Source organism: Conger conger, chromosome 3 (assembly GCF_963514075.1).
Source record: "Conger conger chromosome 3, fConCon1.1, whole genome shotgun sequence".
In the NCBI taxonomy this organism is placed as follows: Eukaryota; Metazoa; Chordata; class Actinopteri; order Anguilliformes; family Congridae; genus Conger; species Conger conger.
In genome coordinates, this window is record NC_083762.1 from 38683918 (window position 1) to 38704734 (window position 20817).

The 20817-nt window shown below is 47.4% G+C and overlaps 1 protein-coding gene across 1 annotated transcript in view; it reads left to right on the forward strand.

Moving 5' to 3' along the window:
* The window catches only part of stk39 (serine threonine kinase 39), a 71957-nt gene that overhangs the window by 17413 nt on the left and 33727 nt on the right, over positions 1-20817 (forward strand). The window contains exons 10-14 of the mRNA XM_061235706.1: positions 78-143; positions 9499-9621; positions 10773-10802; positions 12148-12204; positions 14059-14129. Of these exons, the coding sequence (XP_061091690.1) occupies positions 78-143; positions 9499-9621; positions 10773-10802; positions 12148-12204; positions 14059-14129 (347 nt within the window). The remainder of the gene's footprint in view (positions 1-77; positions 144-9498; positions 9622-10772; positions 10803-12147; positions 12205-14058; positions 14130-20817) is intronic.

Here is a 20817-nt window from a genome sequence, read left to right on the forward strand (position 1 = left end):
TCTCACTCCATTCACTTTTAACCGCCTTGTGACAAAGGAGCAAGAAGATTGATTTCTCTTCCTGTTTTCATTTACAGAACAGAGAGTATCTAATCGACAGACTGCTGAACAGAGCGCCAAATATTGGTCAAAGAGCCAGAAGGGTAATGTTTTTAGCACGAAGACACAAACAGTATACACGTGTAAGCACACACACACAGACACAACCACACATTTAATATATTATATATATATATATTATGAGGTAAATGTATTTAAAGAATGTATAAATATCACTTGGAGAGACACATTTATTCAGTGTTTCCTCAGTTAGCTCCCCTATAGACTGAAAACCCGCCAGGGGCCATTAGCAATAATGGGGGAGTGTTTAATTAAACAACAGGGGGTTTGTATGTCGCTGAAATCCCAGCTCCAGCCCACAGGGGCAGCACTGAGACACAAAAACACTCACTCTGACAAACATCAAGTTACATTACATTACATTACATTAATGGCATTTGGCAGACACTCTTATCCAGAGCGACATACAGTTGATTAGACTATGCAGGAGACAATCCTCCCCTGGAGCAATGCAGGGTTAAGGGACTTGCTCAAGGGCCCAACGGCTGTGCGGATCTTATTGTGGCTACACCAGGGATTGAACCACCAACCTTGTGGGTCCCAGTCATGTACCTCAACCACTACACTACAGACCGCAGGCCCTAATGCAATGTCAGCATTAGGACCTGCAGCCACCGCAATGAGTACCCACTTGTTTTACTAGTTTACTGGGGGTCATCATTTTTTAATTAATTAACCTAGAAAATGTCCCCACTTGGTTACCACATCCCCTTTTTGTGGATGCGTAATGACGCCATTGGTCCCCAGAGTGCACACACACACTCGGTCTGATGTACACACACTCACTCTCACAAACATCAATACAGACATATTCAGCCTTTCTCTCACAGACATGCATGCGCACAACACTCGGTCTGATGTACACACACTCACTCTCACAAACATCAATACAGACATATTCAGCCTTTCTCTCACAGACATGCATGGGCACAACACTCGGTCTGATGTACACACACTCACTCTCACAAACATCAATACAGACATATTCAGCCTTTCTCTCACAGACATGCATGCGCACAACACTCGGTCTGATGTACACACACTCACTCTCACAAACATCAATACAGACATATTCAGCCTTTCTCTCACAGACATGCATGTGCACAACACTCGGTCTGATGTACACACACTCACTCTCACAAACATCAATACAGACATATTCAGCCTTTCTCTCACAGACATGCATGCGCACAACACTCGGTCTGATGTACACACACTCACTCTCACAAACATCAATACAGACATATTCAGCCTTTCTCTCACAGACATGCATGTGCACAACACTCGGTCTGATGTACACACACTCACTCTCACAAACATCAATACAGACATATTCAGCCTTTCTCTCACAGACATGCATGCGCACAACACTTCAGAATTATAATGATAATAATGTGTATGTTCAAACATATGGGAAAACGATATACTTTTATTTAAATACATTTGCTCGCATTTCTCAATATTTTGTATTAAAATATTTGAAAACCCTCAAAATATTGGCACCCCTAACGATTTTTGTAAATAAAATCAAACAAAGTGAAAACACAATTTTAAGTCATTTAATTAATCTCAGTCTAAAGGAACGATATTGTGTCATTCCATCACATCCTGTTTCACGAAAGTATAAAAATGAGTCAACAAGCATGCAACATCCCTTTGTCATCCACCAGCATGAGAAAAGCCAAAGAGCTGTCAATTCAGAAGAGATGGTAATTGACTGTGACAAAAAAGTCTGGTACAAAAATATATGAATGGATAGATATACCAATTGCACTCTAAAGGCAATACTACAAAAATCTAAAACATACAGTATGGAATGGTTGGAAACTTGCAAAGAAGAGGTCACAAGTGCACATTGTCCCAACAGATGGTCTATAAAGGCCATAAAGAACCCAAGGGTCACAGTTTAATCTAGAGATTGGTTTCATCTTTGGGTCAGCAAGTCTCAGAACCACAGAATGGCACCTACATATTCTTTGGAAGGCTGTTACAAAGGCAGCCCTTAAGGAGCACAATAAACAAAACCAAGCACAAGCGCCATTGGAATTATGACTGGAGAGAGTGCTATGGTGAGATGAGACCAAAATTATATAATAATTGTGAAACCTGTTTTTTTGGGGATATATATTTCAAAAATATAACACAGTTGATTCATGAATAAAACACACTACTTTATGTTGAAAAATAAAAATCATATCAATAAGAGTATTATTTAGTCATTTCTGTGCACATTTATCAAGGGTGCTAATAATTCACTGTACTTGCAAACAACCTCACATATCAAACGTACACGCGCAAAACCTCCCTCCCACAACTCGCACAGACAGACACTCCCGCAGGCGCACACAGCACGCCCTTCTCAGCTAAGCTGCCAGTGCTGAATAAACATTACATAAACGCTCTGCTGTAAAGTGTCATTAGCAAAGAGCGGCAGCTTGAAGGGTTCGATTTAGCATCATAACACACGCTGAGTGACCTCTAATTCTGCACGCTTTCTGCGGGCTTGTCCTCGCGGCGTAGTCAGGCTGCGGACCGAAGCCTCATCACTCACGCGGAATGAATGCGCTGACAAGTCAGGCAATCGCTGGCGTGTAATTTGTTTCCAGTACAAACGGTCTAAAGAGACAAACGGGATTTAATGCGAACGGTTTGGTAACGGGGCATTGCTTTCAAACTCACTATTTACATATCCCTGACTCTCTTTCAGAGATATCTGGAGCCTGACTTTTCTGGCACAGCGCTTACATCTTGTCTTCGTGTCGTCACGTATGTCAAGAAACTGTATAAGTTGCAGAGCCGAATAAGCATTTTTAATAATTAAAAATATATCAATAATTTCTAATTTAGCTGGCACTTTTATCCAAAGTGACTTACGGTTGATTAGACTAAGTAGAGGACAATGGAGGGTAAAGGGTCCAACAGCTGTGCAGATCTTATCGTGGCTACACCGGGGCTTATGAGCCAAATGCTAACTGTGAGGTTTATTTGCAAACTGGGATGAGCACCTGACGCTATGATGACAGGTGTGGAAAGATAAACGGGAGGGACTTTTATTTTAGTCTTTTATCAGAGCAGGGGGTTAAATAATTCCTTGCATTTATATAGCAATTTTGCTTTATAGTGATGAGGGGGGATACTCTCCTCATTCCCCACCTGGGTGATGCATGGCAGCCATTTTGCGCCAGAACACTCACCATAAATTAGCTGGAGAGGGAGATACCTTTTTTTTAGGAAATTAAATCATGGGATGATTAGGTGGCAGGTTGAGAGAGTCAGGTTTGGAAATTAGCCAGGACACCGGGGAACCCCCTGCTCTTTGCGATAAGTGTCACGGGATCTTTAATGACCACGGTCAGTCAGGACCTCGGTTTAACATCTCATCCGAATGACAGCATTTTACTAGAAAGCTACTGTAGTAAAAGGCACAGGTTCTGTTTGTCCTTTCTCACATAGTGCAGACCGTGAGCTGCATGAGGTCACTTATCTCTGAGATTCCCTTGCAGAATATTCCATTCATAATGTGCCTTAAGGATGATAAGGGGTTTTCTGTTTAGGATATTGATATTAATGTTGAATGTTGTTGTAAGAAATGAGACAGCACAGGACAGGATTAACAGGGAGTTGCTGCAAATGAGCATGCATGCTCAGTCAACCTACCCTGTATAAATAAAGGCAAATAAATCACAGAAATCACACGAATAAATCACAAATAAATCAAACAAATCACACAGGCAGATGCACACACATAATGACATACACATACACTCACATACACATGCACTCATACAAACAGACATACATACTTACATACCGTATACATGCACATGCTGTACATGCACACACGTACAGACACAATACACACACACACACACACACATAATCCACTTCTTTAGCTCAGTTAATAACTCACAGACTTTATATCACATAATCTGTGGTTTATCCGAAGCAGGCGTCTCGTAGAAATCCCTAAACGCTGCGAAGGATTTGCCGCCGTTAAACACAGTATGATAAAGCAGTACAACTAAAAAAACATCCAAGAAAACAAAGACCAAATAAAATGTATTCCCATTGCTATGGAAACTATACTGTAAAGTCTTTCTAAAATATACTATTAGTTGGTAGGATTTAAGCAAGACTGTAAAAGGACCAGTTTTTACATCGTGTTTGGTGCTGTTAAACAAGTGTGTTCACTCAGCCGTGAGGAAGGCCAGTTCGCTGCAGCGTCAGCTAATGCGAGATTAGGCGGAACCTTCCGGAAGGTAGTGTTAATTGCGGAGCAGGAGGCTGATGTCACAGCGGAGAGATTAGTATTTGGAGGAGGCGGTTTAATCCCCAGGCTTTCCGTGACCAGGCCGGCCCCTGCTGAGAGCTGTTTGACTTCCTGCCATGTTTGGTCAGCGGGATATCGATTGATATACCAAACTGGTAGATGGTAAAATGGGGTTTCGTGGCCCCCGTGATGCATTGGGCCGGGTCGCTGTGGCGGTCGAGCGGGGCGTTGTCACGCGTGGGCGGACCCTGTGACCGCTGCTCCGGCCCGCGTCGGCTCGCTCCTCGCTCCCGACTCTGTGACCTCGTTCCAACCTCGCTCGGTTTGACTTTGCCGGTGCCGGTCCCGGGCTCCCCTTCCCCCTGGCTCTCCCTCACCCTCCGTATCCCACTCCTCAATATAATGCCCTGCCCTCACAGTTAGGGTGGGGAGGCGCCTGTCGGTGTCAGTGGCTGCGGGAAGGGCTGAAGAGTTGAGTGGGTGCTGGCCGTGGAGGCGGCGGGAGAGGGAGGCGTCCAATCAAACGGAAGGAGCTGCTTCAGCGGGTCTGAGAGTGGACCGCTGTAGTTACAGTGCGGTGCCGCTCACCGGCTCAAGCCGGGTCGATGATTCAGAAGCTGCAGGGCGCACCTTGTGTGAGGGACTAGGCCCTTCATGGAAAAAGTACTTTTCTAAAAACTATTTCTACTTCTTTACACGGTACAGAAAGTGCACGGCCAGTTAATGTGCGTATATGGGTAGGTAGTCGGCTGCCCTACACACTGTGACCCGCACAGTCCTGCCCGGCCTCGTTTTTAAGGTTTTATTGTTTTTCCCTCGCTCATTGACCGGATTGTAGGGCTGCTGTGGATTGTAGGGCTGTTGTGGATTGTAGGGTTGTTGTGGATTGTAGGTCCGTCTCATTGCCGCTGCGTCCTCACTAAGGTACAGAACTGGGCTGATTTACGCGCGTCTCGGCACAAAAGCCAACCGGCACTTATTTTCACTGCGTTATCCGCCCCTGGGCCGCCCCTGCAGCCCATTTGGCTCCAGTTACCCCCCAGCTGCCTATCACGTCCGCACCACTCACACGGTCAGGCTCTGATCCGCCCCAGGGGGGCATCTCTGCTCCAGCTGCGTCTGGATACACCACTTGGAGGCCCCAAAGCAGCACTTCATTTTAGTATCGGTTATATACTTAGCTTTATGAGAACATTCATACACACCGGAAAAAACTGAAGGACATTACCTGCTTTTTTTATTATACCTGACATTTTTTCTTTATCTTTCCTCCATCTTTCCATTCTCCCTCCCCCATCTTGTTGTTGTTCACTCTCCCCTCAATCAAATGACCTGAAGTGCAGTGTTTTGTTTGTTGTAAACGGTACACGAGTTCCGGTGGATCACATCTGCAGCTCCACCTTAATGCCAGTTCGTATTTTAGAGTGACAGAATGACTGAGTTTGGCGCAAGATAAATTGGCACCTTTTCAGCCGGGAGCTGTTCTGCCAGCAGAGGGCGTCAGAGTTCCTATATTCCGCTCTCTTGCATTCATTTAACATTAAAAGGAGCCATTGATAAATATTATCACATTTCAAGTGTCTGGAAACTATGGGGATGATGCTTAAGCTGCAGTTATAACTGCAGCACAATGTAGGCCTAATTAAAAGGCGGAGACTGGAAGACATTTTATTTTTATATCTAGCGAGAGTTTTTGCCAGACCTGTGAGAGCAGCCTGCTGTGAGAGAAACCATATAAAATGTTTCCCTGTAATTCTAAAACCCCAGGCCCTGTGCTAGCCTTCTATTTGATGGATTTTCAAGTAGCCTATCTTTGATGCTTTAGCTACTTAACTTTCTCGGAAAAGGCCACATCGGAAGTTCTCCGTTAAGTTGTGCCGGAGACTCCTGTAGTCTCGCTCAGTCATTATGCGCTTAGTTTTCTGAGTGTCTGTCTGTTTGTGTGAGTGTATGTGTACAGGTATGTGTCTGTATGTCTGTTTGTGTGAGTGTATGTGTACTGGTATGTGTGTGTCTATCTGTTTGTGTGAGTGTATGTGTACAGGTATGTGTCTGTCTGTCTGTTTGTGTGAGTGTATGTGTACTGGTATGTGTGTGTCTATCTGTTTGTGTGAGTGTATGTGCACTGGTATGTGTGTGTCTGTCTGTTTGTGTGAGTGTATGTGTACTGGTATGTGTGTGTCTGTCTGTCTGTGTGAGTGCATGTGCACTGGTATGTGTGTGTCTGTCTGTTCATGTGAGTGTATGTGTACTGGTATGTGTGTGTCTGTCTGTTTGTGTGAGTGTATGTGTACTGGTATGTGTCTGTCTGTCTGTTCATGTGAGTGTATGTGTACAGGTATGTGTGTGTCTGTCTGTTTGTGTGAGTGTATGTGTACTGGTGTGTGTGTCTGTTTCTGTTTGTGTGTGTGTATGTGTACAGGTATGTGTGTGTCTGTCTGTTTGTGTGAGTGTACGTGTACTGATATGTGTGTGTCTGTCTGTTTGTGTGAGTGTATGTGTACTGGTATGTGTGTGTCTGTCTGTTCGTGTGAGTGTATGTGTACAGGTATGTGTCTGTCTGTCTGTTTGTGTGAGCGTATGTGTACAGGTATGTGTGTGTCTGTCTGTTCATGTGAGTGTATGTGTACAGGTATGTGTGTGTCTGTCTGTTTGTGTGAGTGTATGTGTACTGGTATGTGTGTGTCTGTCTGTTCATGTGAGTGTATGTGTACTGGTGTGTGTGTGTCTGTCTATTCATGTGAGTGTATGTGTACAGGTATGTGTCTGTCTGTCTGTTTGTGTGAGCGTATGTGTACAGGTATGTGTGTGTCTGTCTGTTCATGTGAGTGTATGTGTACAGGTATGTGTGTGTCTGTCTGTTTGTGTGAGTGTATGTGTACTGGTATGTGTGTGTCTGTCTGTTCATGTGAGTGTATGTGTACTGGTGTGTGTGTGTCTGTCTATTCATGTGAGTGTATGTGTACTGGTATGTAGTGTCTGTCTGTTTGTGTGAGTGTATGTGTACTGGTGTGTGTGTCTGTTTCTGTTTGTGTGTGTGTATGTGTACAGGTATGTGTGTGTCTGTCTGTTTGTGTGAGTGTACGTGTACTGATATGTGTGTGTCTGTCTGTTTGTGTGAGTGTATGTGTACAGGTGTGTGTGTCTGTCTGTTTGTGTGAGTGTATGTGTACTGGTATGTGTGTGTCTGTCTGTCTGTGTGAGTGTATGTGTACTGGTGTGTGTGTGTCTGTCTTTATGTATGTGTGTCTCATTATGTGTGTGAGTGTGCCAGCACCTGTTTTTAAATAAGCGTGTGCTGGTCTGCAGTCTCCCTGTTTGACAGAGCATGTCGCGAGGACACGGGTTTGCGCATCAAATCGAGCATTCCAAAGTAAAACATAAAGTGTGGGATGAAGTGTTTTAGAAGAAGACAGAGCTAAAAGGTTAAAACGGCTTACGGAATAATAATCGAGCCGTAAACACGTTTGTGGAAAGAGACGTGGGCTTGAGGATTAAGTGGAGCTTTCTCGGTTGGGAGATGAACACAAATCCCCTTTCCAAAATCCAGCTGATGGATCCGACTGATCTGTGTGACTCACCTCCTGCACACCTCCGGAACTCCTCTGCCCGGCGCATGACGAGCTCATCACTGCTTCCGCCACAACCCACTGCACTTCAACCTCCCCTGGTATTCGCTTTAACCCCGTCGGTCTCACAGTGCCGTATGCCAATCAAAACCACTGCTATAGCATTGTTTTGAGCCCTGATTAATTTTCTCGGTTTCTCAACCAAAGCCGAAACCCCTTTAGGATTTCGCTGGATCCGGTTCACGTCGGGCTCGGGACTGAAGGGGTTAATCTCCACGTGGCTCGTCCCCGCTCTGCACCAGGCGACGTATCCCATGCAACGCGGAGAGCTTCTGACCGCAGCTGCCTTAAAAAAACAAACGTGTCATGTAAGACGAACTCAAGCTTTTCAGAGCCGACGAGTCGCGTTTTTCCGGAGCTGAGCACAACTGGGACGGCCGTTGGTTGGAAGCGTGTTCCGGAAACACGCGAGTGGGTGTTAGAGCGTGTAGAGTAGCGTACTGCGTGCAGGTGCACACGGCCTGCGTTTGTCCTTCTCCCGAGAGGCCCTCTCACTTTTCGAGCAGAGAACGGGGAGCTCCAGCTTGGCGTGGAGTTCTGAGACAGGTTCTGAACACAATGCCACCCGAGGGGAACTCCTTCTTTGACTCGGCGCTGCCAAGCTTTCGGTACTGGTGGGTCACGGTGCCTGTGTAAGCTCCCTTTCAAATAGCTGTCAATTTAGGCCTCAGAACTAAGGTGGGAAGACTGTCAAGAAAAACAATGACTTAAACTAACCCCATGGGTGCTGGAACACCAAACACCAGCAGGCAACGTGGCCCTGATATGGAGTCTGATATCCCTGCATTCGACGTTTCGTGCTTCTTATTAGGTTGCGCTGGTCAGATTGGATTGGTGGCTCAAAATGGGGGTGACATATCTGACATTCTAAATCAGTTCTACTGGCCTCTGTGACGTGGTTACTTTTCTACAACGGCGACCGTTGCTATACTGACGCTGCCTGCTAGCTGGAATAAGATGAAGATTCTAAAATGACCTAATCCTTACTTTGGTTAACAAATTTGATCCGGGCAGCAGAAATGATCCTGGTGACGTACTTAAGGTGCAGAAAGAGCTGATACAGTGTCCGATGCTATATCGACTGTGCAAGCTAGACAGAATCTGTGCAGATAACATTCCAAAAATGACTCATTCATTCCTCCGGGTTAATTGGTCTCCTACATAAAACACCAGCTTTCTGAAAAGAAGCAACATTCTCACACTTCAGCTGATTTGGCTCCACAGATTCATACCCGGGCGTAAATTGCAGCTATGACCAGCTTGAAATGCCAGCTACCAAAACATAGCTTGAGCTGGTCAAACCATGTTGAGTATAGGGCTGGTCTAACTGGTCAACCAGCTGCCAGCTGTTTCAAAACCTAGCTTCAGCTGTTTTTTTCAGCAGGGTAGACACACTGTATGTCTAAAGTAAGTACCCGTATGTCTGTTTGTTGTATGTACAGTATGTTCAGGGAGTTCCTCTTCCTGTTCCTGCCCCAGGTGAGGAGAGTGCCAGGGTCGAGCGGACACCTCCACCGGACGGAGGACGGGGACTGGGAGTGGAGCGACCACGAGCTGGACGAGGGGAGCGAGGAGGGAAAGGCCGCAGCCAATCAGGGCAGGGTAGGTGGACCTCTACCACTCCCACCTCACCTGTTCGACCAGTCAGCTCAGCCCTCGTGCCAAGCGCAGAGCAAGGGAGCTCAACCTTGTATAGTAGTTCATTGTGTGGGTGCATTGTGACATTGCTAAAACAGTAGGCCTCCTGGCAGGTCAGACTATCCTGCCTCCAAGCTAAGCCACCCTGTCTGGCGTCTCTCCAGAAAGAGCGAGAAACAACCTGGAACTGTTGTATCCTCTGTTTGGAAATGCACCTTGCGCCACCTGTTTTTCCGTTGACTGGAGACCAGCGTGTGTGTCAGGGAGGCTCCTGCAGTTGGATGCAGAGTATCAGAAACTCGCTGTGTTCTGAACAGAACACAAGAAAGCGGCCACTTCCACCGGAAGTTAATGTCCGTTCAATGGTAGTTTTTCTGTAGTTTATGATTATGGTTGCTTATTGACTATCTCAGACACTAAACACTTTGATTAATGTGAATTGGACCAATAGTTGTAGAGAAAACGACAAATAACTGGACAACGTCCCTGTGTTCGGAAGGCAGTGTTAGCTCTTATGGTCTGAACACCGCCATATAAGCCTGCCCGGTTCATATCGTCTCTTTAGCAACAGCTTCTCCACCACAAAGTCACAGTGTCGCACTATTACCATGTCACTGTATGCTGAAGATATGCTGAAGTGGATTGCGTATGTGACTCCTACCAAGAATGATACTTTACAACCACGTAAAAACTAAAGCTGACCTGGAAGTAATTCTTTAGTTATCCGTCATGAAAGTCGCACTGTTCGGAACACGGTGGGCTAACTTGGTGTGAGTTCACGTTAGCGTTAGCGTTCAGAGATGGCCGGAATATACAGGGGAAAAGGGAGCAGGAGGAGGAGGGTACTCTGAGTGATGGGAATGTTTACCGAAGGAGCTGGAAATGAGTCTTACGGGGGAAAAGTAAATAACTAAACAAACTGTGACAAATCGCACGTCCTCAGACGTCTCCGTCTCACCTCCGTTCCTTTTGATTTGTCCTTTTGTTTACCCCGTGTCTAAGTGCTTATGATTCAGCTGTAATCACTCTGCTGTGCCCCCCGTCCTGCTGTCTGCCCAAAATGTATGTTTCCTGATGATGAGATCGCCTGGCTCTGTTCGGTTTTGTCTTTTCAGTCACGAAGGATCCACGCAGAAGGCCAAGGAGTAAGTCATTGCACCCTCACATAAATAAACCGTCATTGTCTCCGTGAAGTAAGTCATTGCACGGTCGTAATAAATGTTTATTGTCATTGCCATGTAAATCACTGCACAGCGCAGTCGTATAAACAAACCTTTTATTATCTTTGTCAGGTAATTCATCGCACCTACATGCAAGCACATTTTCATGGTTAACTGTTGGTCTCTGAATTTCCTGCCTCCTCTTAGCAGAATTGCTTAATTTAATTTGTTTTTTAATTTTTTTAAATTTTTTATGTTTAATTTATTTAATTTTCAAAAAAGTGACAGCTTTTTTGGCGACTTTTATATCCGTGGAGTCCAAAGTGAGAGGGTACCGGGTTTTACTCTGATAGTTCTGAGGAAGTTTCCGGTGTTTCGTGAAATGTCAGCTCGCTGCATGCGTAGTGAGAACCTAATAGGCATTGTGACAGCACTCACTGTTTGCTTTCATCACAGCACTGATAGCTTCCACAGGTAATTACTGCTGTAGCAGGCTGTGCTGTTGAGTAGGCATGATGCGATGGTGAAAACCCCGTTGTGCTTGACCAGCGAGACTCGCGTTGCCAGGGCTGTCTAGTGGACGCAAAAATTGGCTGCGCTGTCGACACCGCGTAAATGCCTTCCTGTTAAGCTGCTTTTACGTGAACAGCATCAAAAACACTCGACGCGGTGTCAAGCCATTCAATTCTTATGTAGGGAACGCTGAAGCTCGACTTGGAAGCAACGCTAAGCCTGGCGTAGCTCACAGTTCAAAATAAAGCCAAGTTGAGAGCCTCCGGAGTGCAATTTTTGTTGAAACTTTGACCTTGTTTGAAGCTGACCTTTCCTAGCGTGTCCGGTCACATTACAGCTTTGTACGAAACTGGCTTACGGTACCTAGCAACACAGACAGAGCCGTTTCACATAGGCTACAGACTAACTGAGTTAGCTTGGTTAGTTTCTTGACGTTTTGGGATAAACTCAATATTACTGTTTTCACAAAGTGAGTACACAGTTTAGCCTTTTATAACCGTAGAGAACCTACTATCACATATTGTTGCGGCTTGTTACAGTTTAACAAACTAACGGCTTCCTGGATGGGCGATGACAAGTTTGAACAACTGACGGCACTCAATTCTTCTGAGGTGCAGTCACCGCTTTACTTGGCTTGAACATAATGTTTGAAGCTGATCTTGTGAAAGCAGCTTAATTGCGCTTCATTTGCGGGCTGGCAGAAGCACCCACGGGAGTTTGAGGCGGGGTGGGGGGGGGGTGGGACTTTCACCGCGCCGAATAAAACAGACAGGTAGCCATGGGGATTCACCGCGTGCCTTTCATTCGCCTTTTCCAGGAGGAAGCCAATGGCAGGGGCGTCCCCGTCGACCGGCTGTCCGCCGGCCATCCCCAGGTGAGCGTAGCCAAAAACAGCGTCCAGCACTTTTCGCACGACTCCCCCCCCCGACCTGGCCCCCGTGCCGAGCACCGCCCGTCTCCCCCCCCGCGTTCCCCCCGCCGGCCGGAGAGGACCTTTCAGCGGTAATAACTCAGCTTCCCCAGCTCCTAGCGTTGGCCGCGGTGGGCCAGGGGCAGGTTATTACTTCCACAAAGAGCCCCGCACAATTCTCTGAGAGCCCATTAGCATTTCAAAGATAACCTGAGAGCATCGCTGCCGAGCCCGCCGGCTCTCGCTGTCTGCGCTCCCAGACCATTCATCCTCCGTAATTTCCACTTTAAACCTGCCGGAGCTTCGGGCCGTGCGTGGTGGGCTTTTCTTTTCCTTTTTTCCCCCCTTCTTCCTCAGAGCGGTTCTCAATTATCAACAAAGTCCCGGTTGCTATCTCTACCATTTTTATGTTTGGTTCAATGGGCTTAGCTTGTTTTGTTGGCTTTCATCGTGCCAGTTAACCGCGCCGTGGCGACTCTCGACGCTGTCAAAGCCACGGACTTATCCGCTCTCGAGAACCCCGACGTGCATCGTAGTGTTTTTTCAAAATGGCCGCTGTCCTCTCGGGGGGATGAGCGCTCCGCACTCCGGAGGTACCTACTCCTGTGAGGTAATCTCCAAACCCGGGCTATTAATCCTGCGGACAGCCTAACTGCTTTAATTCGGCAATACTCCGGGAAGGTTGGAGGCGCAAAAAAAGCCTTTGGGACTCCTCAGAGAGTGGCGTGGCCTTGTGGAGATGGCGGTAATTATCAGAATTAGACCCGACATCACATAGGGTGGGGGGCTCGGCGGGGTACCCCTCCCTGGCCTCCGGGCGTGGGCTCCTTGTGGGCTTGTCGGCTGGGGCCTGGGGCACTTGTCCCCGGGGGCCACGTGTCCGGCCCCCTGGGGGTGGCATGGGGGGGGTCGGTGGCCATGGGGGCGCTGTCCTCTGGGGCAGGTGGGGGCTTGGGGAGGGTGGGTTGGGGTGGCCGGGGGGTCTTGGGGCCCGTCTCGCCCTTGTGGCCGGCAGTGGTGCCCGTGTTGGCTCCTGGGGGCGTGGCTGCCCGCTTGCAGTGGGGCTGCGCTTGTCGGGTCCGGCCCCTGGGCGGGGCGGGGCGGTGCTCGCTGCGGTGCCTGGGGGGGGGGGGGCGCCCTGGGTCCTGCGGTGGTGGGGGTGCGGGGGGTGGTGAGGGGTGTGTGGGGGGGCGGATGGGTGGGGGGCTGCGCATGGCCGGTGTCCTCCTCCCACCCCAGGCCGCCCTGGCCGTTCCTCCCTTCCCGTTCACATGTCACTAGGGTTTTGGGGGGATAGGTTCGGGGCAGCTTCGTCCTGTTTGCCGGACCCTGCCGTGTAAAAAAAAATGTAACAACACACACTAGTCACCATATGTCACTAGGGCTCCGGGGGGAGGGATGGGGCAGACTAGCTCTCTGTCGCCCAACCGCAGTGGGAGCCCCCTGCCCTGGTTACTCCCCCCAATTTACTCATGGAAGAAGACAAAGACGAAGACTCGCTACTCCACCCCCCCCCCCCCCCCCATCTCATATCCCATCCCCATATGCCTAAATAAAGTATGAAATAAGCAACAGGGGGAACATCTGACACCTCTGGAAGAATACAAGGGTACCAATACTCCCCTGTTACAGATCAAACTGTCCCCAAAACACATGGCACCCAGATCAATCATACTGCTTGCCCAAGATACCGGGGACAAAAAAAAAAAAAAAAAAATTAGACCCGGCTGACAACGGCGGGCCTGTAAATAGTGGAGGGTCCTCTGGCAAAATGACAAAATAACCACCTGTCCTTTCTCCTTTCTGCCCACACCACAGGTCCAGCCTTTTGAGGACCCCACCCCCTGCGCTCCAGGCCAGACTGCCGTTAACATGGTGCTTCGCTTAAGGTAAAGGAGGCCTCTCTTTTTCTAATCCAAATAAGCCTCATTAGCATGGCAAGGGGACACTTACATTGCCAACGCACACGCTGACATAACAAACATAACAGGTAATAACAAATTGAACTCCAGTAAACAGAAGAAAGAAATACAATTCTGCATCTAGGAGATAACGATTGGCAATGGATTATAATAGGTCTTTATTTTGTTTTGCGAATCTCTCTCTGTCTCCGTCCTCCCATAACCATTTACGGGAAGGCGTGATGAAGCGACAGAATGATGGTGTTTATTTAGCTGTGAGGGGCCTCGCAGTGGCCTTTCGCCTCATTAGCGAGTCGCTGTGACTCAGCCGAGGGGCTTTTATTATTCATTTGTGTCTGGATGTGCTTGCGCGCACGCGTCAATCACCAGGTCAGTCAGTCGTACCGAGCGTGGCCCGGCGGTGTCTCGCGCTCCAGTGACGGAGGGGAGGGCTGGCGAGGGAACGGAACTTTCTAGAAGCTTCCGTCTGAACATTTACCGGCGCTGACCCAGGGTCGCTCTCGGCAATCTCAGCCCGGCTCTGAAAGGAGACCTCTGGGGATGGGCTGCGGCGGCCTGGTTCCGCCCAGCCTCACGGAACATTCCAGAACCTGGACCGGGCAACCCGGCCGCAGGGACAATCCCGGGAAAAGGCCTGTGAGACAGGAGAAAGCTATTAAATTTGATAAATAAGATGTCATATCTCACCGTTCACACTCAGTGCCACCAGATGAGATTTGTGATCGCTTTGAAAGCCATTGGTGCAGGTGTTAAGTGCTTGTTGAAGTTTTAGTTTGGGAAGGGTGATTGGACAGTGTTTTATAACGTATCGAGAATTATGGCGCTCATTAAATGAAATGGTATGTGGTGTGTAGAGAGAACGAGAGTGTATTTCAGTGGATGTTTTTAGAATGCTGCCCAGCTCCTCAAATGTGGTGTAGCAGTAAAAGGGCTCACAAGCTGTAAGAGACATTAAGGCAGAGAGAACATTTATTCCTTCAATTTTCACCTAACAGCTCTTGAAAGGCTTTGAAGGTGGCTCACAGGGAAACCGAACCCCAGGTAAAGTACTTAGTCGGACACATTTCCAAACACTGTTCATATGAACGTCCTTAGCAGTGGTGCACTTTGGAGTTCTGGAATCTTCTAAGAAACATATGTTATGTTTCAGGCTCTGCTTAAATGGACTTGCTGGATGATAATCACTTGGTAAAACACAAACTTTTTTGGAGCTCATCCCTGGGGCTGTTCTCGGGAAAAGTAGAAAGTTTTCAGAACCCCCTGTCTTATTTTCACTATCCTGAGGGTAGTTCTGTGGGCAAAATGGCAATGAAGATCCACGGTACTCCTTATTCATAAGCAGAACCTTCCCTCAGTTTCAGCTGAAACACACACGCTGACACACATCACCCAGACCGCTCCAGTTACCCGGCGAAACGGGTTTAGCCCTGTCACGCATCATTTGTTTCTCGAAATAAAACCGTTTGAATTCGAAAGCAGAGGGTGATTTACGAGTGGCCGAATGTGTCTCCAGTAGACAGTTTAACTGCGGCGGACTCGTATCCACGATATTTCATTGCATTCGGTCTCCAAATAGATTTTAAACTCATGCGCGGAAACGGGACTGCCAGACCTGGTCTTGTGTTACCGGGAGCGACAGCTCTATCTGTGACTCTGGCCGGGGGCCGGCGGGGTGAATCGGGGCGGCTAGCGGGCAGCCGTCTGCCGCCTGCAGAACGTGTCGACCGCGCTGATACTGGTTCAGTTAGATAAGCACGGAGCACGGCTCCAGGCTCCGTCTCCAGAACAAAGCATTCCTACCGGCCGGCTGCTTTGGGAACGCTGCAATTACTCAGACCCTACATCGGAATCAAATAACCTCGCGGACCAGTCTCCGTAGGATGTTAGTTGCTTCTCGGGGCTTTCTGAGTAAAACGATTCCTTGTTCTGCTGCTTTCAATTGGGACTGGGATACCCGGCCCTAATGTCTCCGTTTCTCTGTTCCTGACTCTTGACCTGACACTGATTGAATTAGCAGCTGCTGCACAAGCAGCCTTTCACCACTAGAGGCAGCAGAAAGTCTAAATTCCAGCAGTTTTCACAGCCAACGTGAACTATGTTTGTTTGAGCTCTTGCTAATTTATACAACATTTTGAGCTAAAATTGCTCTCATTTTTGAGGCAGTTTAATAGGACTCAGAAAACGAGGCCCAGATAAAGTGTTTGTTTGGACAGCTGGAAGAATATACAGTATGTTTTTTCTCCCTGTTATTTTTAATTCAGTCCTTCAGTACGGTACAGTTAATGGTTTTCTTTCCGGAGAAGAACCCAAGGTGCCCTTACCTTTTTTTAAAAGTGCTGTTTGACAAAGCGGTGTGCAGAGTAAATGCGGCTAATTAAATGCAAGCCGTCTCTCGTTTCTTTTGCTGTTGTGAACAGGAACACTCAGAAAGCAAATCTCTGTCGGTTGAGAGCAGCATTTACCGTGCACTCCAGCAGCATGGGAACAGGAGCAAAATGTGTTATTTTTGCTATATGAGGTATTTGGATTTTAGGTCAAAGATAAATATGAGACAAAAATACAGACAAAGAGCTTTTATTTTGTAGTATTTACATGCGGGTATTTTTTACCTTTTTACTGAAGCAGTTGTTTTTGTGTCGTCCTTTCACTTTCCGCTGTGCGGGGGAGGTGGGGGGCACCAATTATTTCTGCAAAATGTCTTTGTACGCACCAGTGGTGCATGCGCAGGACCAGTAGATGCAAAATAACCCCATAAGATCAAAGACCCCACGCCATATGTCCAACATGTGTCCCAAGGCCGAACCCCAGTTCCACCCTGATGTGTGTGGCCAATACACCGGTCGTCCGCATCCCCTCCGAAAACAAATTCCTACACTTAACTACATCCAGCGTGTCTGCCCGAAGGGCCGAACTCCTGCATTTAACTGTAATATGCTTCGCTGGCTATTACATAAAAACAGGATTCCCGTGTTTGTTTCCCAGTTGGATGTGGGAGCTTCGGTCTTATTAGCCAGCGCCGAGCCTTGCAGTTATCACTCTGCCTCTCTTCATAATCCACAGCGGCCGCTTTACCCGTAATCGCTCCCGGCATTTATGACACGGAACAAAGTCCTGGCTGCTATCTTACGTCTCTTATGCATAGAATTATGTTTATCCCCTGTATACGGCCCGGTTCGACAAGTAACAGAGGAAGCGGGTGAAGCAGGATAACAGAACGGAAGTATTTTGGCAGAGCGTTTTATTTGCAGAGCAAATCCCATTACGCCGGGTGAATTACACAGCTTAAGCAGATCTCCCCGATATTTTGTACGCCTGTTTTACGCGCTGGCGTCTGTGCCGGAGCAAATGGGGAAAAACTGCTTCAGTCAAGGACGTATTAGGAGTTTCCCAGGGGGCACTGGGCCTGGGTTACTCGCTCAGCTCTCTCGGCGTGAGGAGGGCCTCAGCTGAAGGCCAGTTCCCTTCCGCCTCCGTGTGAAAAGGCAGATCAGACACTCAGACCTGGGTCAAAGACGTCATTGTTTTGGATTCAAATGCTTTTCCGTGCTCGATTGAGTGCAGTTCATGGTTGAGTTGAGCCAACCAAGAAGGCGAGGTTTGCAGTTTTTGAGAGTATTTTGTAGGTTCCAATACACTAGGCAAGTAAAGCGTAGAAAATAATTTGCATCTAAAACAATTATGCTGCCTGGTTATGAGGGCGACGAAACGGACAACGGACTGCAGATGCAAGGAGAAATAATAGATATAAATAATAGATGTAAAATAGATGTATTTATACATAATCCGTGGGCAAACGGCAAAAGAATTACAGCGACAGAAGTTATGCTTAGGGTGAAGATGTAACATGAACAATATTAACTGAGCATAGAGACACAATGCATTCGAGTGCCTCAGTTTTGGTTGGGGTATTAGAACGTACTGTTAACTTCAAGTGCTATTATATTTATTATATTTCGGAAATCTGGAGCTGATTTCAGTGGACTGAACATTCAGCCATCGCTCGGCGAATTCGTGTGAGACCAGGCTGAAACGGAGAGGGTTCCCCTCAACACCGCACGAGAACAGGGAGGTTTCGGGGAGGAGGACCCCCACGGACACCCACTTGTCTTTCTTACCCCTCAGCAGTGGGCTGGGCTGTGGTCTAGACGACGAGCGACAGACCCAGTCAAAGCCAGCGATGACGTTACCGACACACCAGTCTGCAGCAGTGATCTTCAAATCCGGCCCTCAAATCCAGCCCTGGGTTTCTTTTCTCACAGGAAATTAACTAAACAATTAGTGCTCACTCTTCACACCTGACTCCCCGGTAAAGGGAGGGCGGAGAGCCGGCAGTTCTCGGCCCTCCAGGACCGTAATTTGATGATCCCTGGTTTATAGGCTTTTCCGCAGCCTAACGCAGCGGCACCGAGCGCACGGGTAACGGCAGGAGAGAGAGCGCGGAACAGATGTTGGGAATTCTGTAGTGTGCTGCAGAGAGCGGCTTTCAGGTACTGAACAACCGGATTAGGGCTGAGTGAGGTGCGTATCAGTGCAGGCAGGGACAGTGTGAGGGGGGGTGGGTTGCACAGAACCACAGATCTCTCCATCTGCCATCTACCCCGTCATATAAATGGTCTGAAATTCGGCAGTACTTCTGACCTGCAGTTTCACCTATGTTGAAGGTGGAACACCTATATACACTCAGTGACCACTGAGGTATTTATTAGACTTACTTGTTTTTTTATTGGTATTTTTTAGACGTATCGGTCTTCTGCTACTGTAGCAAGGTTGAAGGTTTGACGTGTTGTGTGTTCAGAGATACTCTTCTGCATACCAGTGTTGTAACACGTGGTTATTGAAATAGTTAACCCCATAAGATCAAAGACCCCGTGCCATATGTCCAACGTGTGTCCGAAGGCCAAAACCCCAGTCCCACCCCAGGTGTGTGTCCGCAGGCCCTCCGAAAAATGTGTCCGGCCCTGCTACCAACACGTCTGCATTTCAGTACATTCCAGCACCTTCCTGTCAGCTTGAACCAGTCTGGTCCTTCTCCTCTGACCACTCTCATTAACATCACTCTCATTAAAGGAATTTTCACCCACAGAACTGCCACTCACTGGATGTTTTTCATTTTTTTGTTGCAGCGTTCTCAGTGAACATTAGAGACTTTTGTGCATGAAAATCCCAGGAGATACTGAACCCCCCCCCAACCGTCTGGCACCAACAATTATTCCACGATCAAAGTCATTTACGATACATCACATTTTTTTGTTTGGTCTGAACAACAACTGAACTTCTTGACCACATCTGCATGCTTTTCAGCATTGAGTTGCTGCCATATGATTGGCTGATTAGATATTTACAAGCTGGTGTACAGGTCTACCTAATAAAGCAGTCACAGAGTGTATATCAGCAAATACTATACTTTAATCCAGAGGGCCGTGGTATCAGCGTGCTTTTATTCCCAGCCGTACAAGTGCGCTTATCTGACGGTAGCCTCCATTGAACCGATTTGTGGCCAAGTTCTAATAGCGTTAGTGGTTTAAGGGGCGCTTTTCATTTAGGCAATCTCGTCTGCCTTGGATTCTACCGTGATTTGGGTGCGTGATAAAAAACGCAGAGACGCGGGGAACTGGTGCAAAGCGCGTCTCGCACCAACTGGAGCGAGGCAGTATACACGGGCATCACTTAATCCCTATTAGCTTATACACAGCGCTGCAAGCCGTGGATAGGAGCGTTTGTTTCAATGAGTAAACGGAAGCAGTGCTATGGCATTGCTGAATGGGGCTCTTAATCCAGGATCGATCCAGGGAAAGAAAGAAATAACCCCCTTCAATAAACAATGGATTTGAGGGGATTTTTTTGTAATAAAGTGCTGTTGTCTGTGTCAGATAACATACAGTACCCGGTTTTATTTGTCTCCCCGTCTTAAATAAGACAAGCAAGCATTAAATAGTTCGAATTTCATTTTGGCAAACAATACATTCAACGCGGCTTCAATTAATAATTAACGGAGCAGACTTGATGAATTGCTTCAAAGAGCGTTAAGCCTGTTTAGTCAGATTAGTCAGCTGCCCCTTTGGAATAAATGTTAGAGAATGGTGAAACGCATTTATTTGCATAAATTAATTACACGCCGTCAACTTGTTGGAATAAAAGAATTAAAAAGCACTGGAGGTGTAAGGGCGTTTCATAGTGTGACTAATTCTCATCATTCAAATTCCCATGGTGCCGGGGAACGGTTAGTTAAGGATCTTCACAGGAGCTTCTCAGAGTGAACTAATCCATTTATGTGGTGTGTGTTCACATTTAAAACTCTTACGTTCTTTGTATGCTTGTATACTTTGTATACTACTATGGCTTATGACTATATAAGCCATAGTAAGCTATATATATATTTATGACTGGGCCCCGCAAGGTCAGTGGTTCGATCCCCGTGTAGCCACAATAAGATCCAGCTGTCGGACCCTTGAGAAAGGCCCTTAACGCCACGTTGCTCCAGAGGGGATTGTCCCCCAGCTTAGTCAAATCAACTGTAAGTCACTGTGGATAAAAGTGTCAGTCTAATAACACGTAATGTCGGTTATCGCAAGAGCGAAAACTCTGCTCATTCCAGCACCGGGCCCACCGGGTTGCTAGGCGCTAGTGAAAATAAATTCCGTCCGCCGATTGCATC